This window comes from Microtus ochrogaster, chromosome 1 (assembly GCF_000317375.1).
Source record: "Microtus ochrogaster isolate Prairie Vole_2 chromosome 1, MicOch1.0, whole genome shotgun sequence".
Lineage (NCBI taxonomy): Eukaryota > Metazoa > Chordata > Mammalia > Rodentia > Cricetidae > Microtus > Microtus ochrogaster.
The window spans coordinates 21,505,640-21,510,505 of NC_022009.1; the positions used below are offsets into that span (position 1 = coordinate 21,505,640).

The 4,866-nt window shown below is 42.0% G+C and overlaps 1 protein-coding gene across 2 annotated transcripts in view; it reads left to right on the forward strand.

Moving 5' to 3' along the window:
• The window catches only part of Psen1 (presenilin 1), a 52,528-nt gene that overhangs the window by 38,636 nt on the left and 9,026 nt on the right, over positions 1–4,866 (forward strand). For both annotated transcript variants that reach the window (XM_005343311.2, XM_013346699.2), the window contains exon 7: positions 2,598–2,818. In XM_005343311.2, the coding sequence (XP_005343368.1) occupies positions 2,598–2,818 (221 nt within the window). The remainder of the gene's footprint in view (positions 1–2,597; positions 2,819–4,866) is intronic.

Sequence of the window (4,866 nt, forward strand, 5' to 3'; positions counted from 1 at the left end):
AAAAAAAAAAAAAAGAATATGTGTATTTGGGGGGCTGGGGAAGTAGCTCAGTTGGTAGAAAGCCATGGATTCCTTTTCCACCACCACATAAGCCTGGTGTGCAAGCAGCAGGATCAGTAGTTCTAGGTCATCCTCTGTTACCGATGAGGGCAAGCCCATCTTCAGCCCTGCGTGAAAATAAAGTATGCATTAGGTAGACTCTGGAAGGATAACATAAAGCTAATACAGCAGTGTTTTTCCTAGAGAACAGAACTATGGGACAGGGGAGGGAGTTCTATTGTCCATCCTGTATTAACTTACGCATATCGCCCTAAGAGTTGAGATTAGTTTGATTTTCCTATTTTTGAAATGATTAGTATAATACACATTGCAACCTCATTTAGAAATTTCAACATTTTACTTTATTTTAGAATTTCAAAATAGGAGAAAAATCATCTTCTGCATCATCCCCTTGGCCCACAGTTTGTGCTTAAATATATTTTTTTTCTCTAGCTACTTAGGACATCTCCTGTAGTTGCAGTCTCTTTAGATGATAGATTTTATTCTCCAGAAGTTAAAATGGTAATTTTCTTCATCTGAAAAAGTTAAGCAGGGTCTGGGGAGTTGGTTCATGTGGCACTGTGTGCTGGTCAAATATCAGAACCTGGTTTGGATACCTAGAACCCACATAGAAGCCGGGTAGAGTGGCAAGCTCCTATAACCCCAGCAGTAGGAGACAGAAATGGACAGATCCCGGGGACTTGCAGGCCAGTCAAGCTAGCCAAACAGCAGCAGCAAGTTGAGTGAGAGATGGTGTCTCAAAAAATAAGGTGGATGTCAAGTTCATACCTCTGCATATGCCCTTGTAGGCGAGCTTACCCACATACACCACACAGAGTGCTAAGCATTCTTTTCCTTAAAGGGCTAGGAGGATAAATCAGTGGTGGGGCCCATGCTTAGTATGTGTGAGGCCTTACATTTTTTCCTAGCACTGCACAGATATTCTATTATATTTTTTTATTAATTTTTCTTTATTTACATACCAGTTTCCCCTCCCTCCTCTTCTTCTGTTCCCTCCCCCCACCTCCCTTCTACCATCTACCCATGCACTCCTTCTCTGACTCCATTCAGAAAGGGACAGGCCTCTGAAGGGAGTCAACAAAGCATGATACATCAAGTTGAGGCAGGACCACGCTCCTTCCCCTGCATCAAATTGGGTGAGGCAACCCGGCATAAGGAATGGCTTCCCAAAAGTTAGTTCAAAAAGTGGGACAGGTCCAGACCCCACTGCTGCGAGCCCCATAAACAGATCAAGTCACACAACTGTCACATGCATGCAGAGGGCCTAGATTGGTCCCTTGCAGGCTCCCTAGGTGTTGGTCCCGTGTTGGCAAGCTCCCGTGAGCTCGCCACCTCACACAGACACTAAATAAAAGGCATTGTATAAGAATAAAGGTAACCGCCAGGCGATGGTGGCGCACGCCTTTAATCCCAGCACTCGGGAGGCAGAGGCAGGCGGATCTCTGTGAGTTCGAGACCAGCCTGGTCTACAGAGCTAGTTCCAGGACAGGCTCCAAAGCCACAGAGAAACCCTGTCTCGAAAAACCAAAAAAAAAAAAAAAAAAAAAAAAAAAAAGAAAAAGAAAAAGAATAAAGGTAACCTAGGTGGTGACACACGCCTTTAATCCTAGCCCTTGAGAGGCAGAGACAGTCTGGGAGTTTGAGACCACCCTGGTCTACAAAGTGAGTTCCAGGACAGCCAGAGCTACACAGTGCAATCCTGTCTCGAAAAACCAGAATGAATGATGAGTGAGTGAGTAAAGGGAAGTCCAGTCATCCTTCTAGAGATTAATAGATGAATCTCCAGCTCTGTTCTCTTTTCCTTTGCTGGGAATAAAGGCATGTGCCACCCCCACCTGGAATCAGGCTATGTTCTTGGACACTTTTCTCATTAGTGGGATTGGGGTTTGTTTCTTTGTTTCTGTAGCAACAGTGTGTCAAACTATATTCTTTGCATATGTATTTGTATAAAATTTATGTTTTGTAATGGATACCATAAGTTTCATTATGAAAATATTTATGTTTCTGCTATAAATCTGGTTGGTCCTTTTTTCTAGTTTCAGATACTTTAGGATTTCATAAAATATGGTATTATAGGCAATATGATTTAATTCTTTTAGTTTTTGCTCTTATTTTTACAGGTGTAACCTGTATTAATGAAATTCATTCATTGATGTGAATAATGTAATACCTGTTAAAATAAGTTCTGCTTGAGGAAAGTGTGATTTTAAAAAGATGTTACATAAATAACAGTCAGAGGTTAAGAGCACTGACTGCTCTTCCAGAGGTCCTAAGTTCAATTCCCAGCAACCACATGGTGGCTCACAACCATTTGTAATGAGATCTGGTGCCCTCTTCTGGCCTGCAGGCATACATGGAACCAGAATACTGTATATATAATAAATAAATAAATCTTTAAAAAAAATAACAGTACAGCATGGGCCATAGTAAAAACATAAAAATGGAATCTGAGAGTTAATGTTTCAGAATCTTAGTTCTAAACTATGTAACATGAGAATTACACAGAAGTCACCTTAAATCCTTATTTATTTTTCCAGGGAAGTCTTTAAGACGTACAATGTTGCTGTGGACTACATTACAGTTGCTCTGCTCATCTGGAATTTTGGTGTGGTGGGGATGATTGCCATTCACTGGAAAGGCCCACTTCGACTGCAGCAGGCGTATCTCATTATGATCAGTGCCCTGATGGCCCTGGTATTTATCAAGTACCTCCCTGAGTGGACCGCATGGCTCATCTTGGCTGTGATTTCAGTATATGGTAAAACTCAAGACTGACACTTTGTTCATCACAGAAATCCTTGCTGGTGTGTTTTCCTTCCTCTTCTAGTTCTCTTGATTTAAGGAAAATCTTAATGGCTATTTCCCATAGCTCTTTAGTGTTCTTTCCTTTTAAAGTGCTGAGGATTTTATCTGGAACTAGTTGGTGCTAGGCACGTGCTGTGCCATGAGCCCCATCTCCAGCCCTGAGAGTAAGGACTTGCAGTTTTAACTCTGTGTGTGCCGAATTGATGGGAGGAACCATAGTTCTCTGGCCAGAAGATTTAGAGTCAGTTCTTTCTCTTAGCATATGTTAGGTCCTGGCTTTAGTCCCCCAGACAACAGTAAGCAAAAAAGCAAAATATGATCAGTAGTTTTATTGAGCTTTGATTTCCTTGTAAGTTGGGAACAAGTGTGCAGGAATGTAAGAGTTCAGTGAGTTGAATATATACTGAGAAGTGCTAGAAGCCGCCCGACACATGTAGAATGTTGAGTTTATTCTTTAAGAATTAGTTGATAATTTTTTATATAAAGGCCTGTGTTGTGGCGTAAGTATAGAGGTCAGAGAACAACCTCTGGAGTCAGTGCTCTCCTTCTTCAGGCAGGTCCAGGTACCTCAGCTGACCCATCTCTCTGCCCCCAACTCGTTTTTTTTTTGACACATTTTTTTTAATGTCTGTAAGTGGCCTGTATATCTATGCTTGACACACAGGCCTTGTGCCTGCAGAGGCTAGAAGAGGATGTCGTATACTCTAGAACTGAATTTACATCCAGTTGTGAGCTGCCTTGTGGTCCTGAGAATTGAACCCAGGTCTTCTAGAAGAGCAGCCAGTGCTCTTAACCTCTTAGCCACCTTTATCCCTTCCTCAATTAATTTTTTTTAAAATAACTTTTTTATTTTTATTTCATATGCATTGGTATTTTGCCTGCATATATGTCTGAGTTGAGGGTGTTGGGTCTCCTAGAACTATGTTACAAACAGTTGTGAGCTGCCATATGGGTGCTGGGAATTGAACCCAGGTCCCCTGGAGGAGCAGTTAGTGCTCTTAACCACTCAGCCATCTCTCCAGCCCCTCTTCAGTTTATTTGTAAGGTCAGAATCATATAGCAACTTCAGTGGAATCACCCCTTTAAAGATGACATTTTTACTGATGTGTGCACAGCTGTGATCTCAGCACTTGATCGGTAGAGGTAGGAGGACCAGCAGTTTCAAGGTTATCCATAGCTAATATAATAAGTTTCAGACCAACCTGGGCCCTTTAAAACCTTCCTCAAAAAAAAAAAATTCGGAGAATGAGGTTTACATTTGTAAAACAAGCCCAGTGCCTGCTTGTTTATTGTATTTGAAGTTAAATCTACAGAAAGACCTGTGGGTAGAGCACATAACTTGAGGGGTCCCAACCTGGTGCAGATTGACTACATCAACCTGGATCAGGTTTAGGGAGTCTAATACCAGGCAGTTCATCGTTGACTTTATTTAAAACACAGTACAATTTGGGGAAAGGTTTCCAGGCAACAATCAGTCCAATTCCAGGTGCACAATAAAGCTTAAGGTGTACCAACAAAGACCATGTGACCGTGAGAGTGGGTTCTATAGCTAAAAGGCCTAGACTCTAGTGTGATCTCTGACCATAGCATAGAGGTCAGCAGGCCATAAAGTACTTGCAACATCTCCCCTAAGAATGGGTAATGGTTTAGGAAGGTAAAAGTCTGGAATAATCATTCTGGGGAATTAGGGTGAGGTCTGTCTCCGGATAAAGGTCACCAGGTCATTAACAGAATCCATTCACAGCTTTCTGGATGGAATCTAGATATTTGATTTGTATCTCCTCCAGTGAGGAGACACCCCTGTGTGATTAACATTCCTGCTTCTCTTAGTGCTTCTCTGTGAGTACAAGGACCTCTGCCTCCAGTAATAACTGGCATAAAAGTTGTCAATAAGAAACTAGTATTTTGGAGGCAGAGGCAGGCGGATCTCTGTGAGTTTGAGACCAGCCTGGTCTACAAGAGCTAGTTCCAGGACAGGCTCCAAAACCACAGAGAAACCCT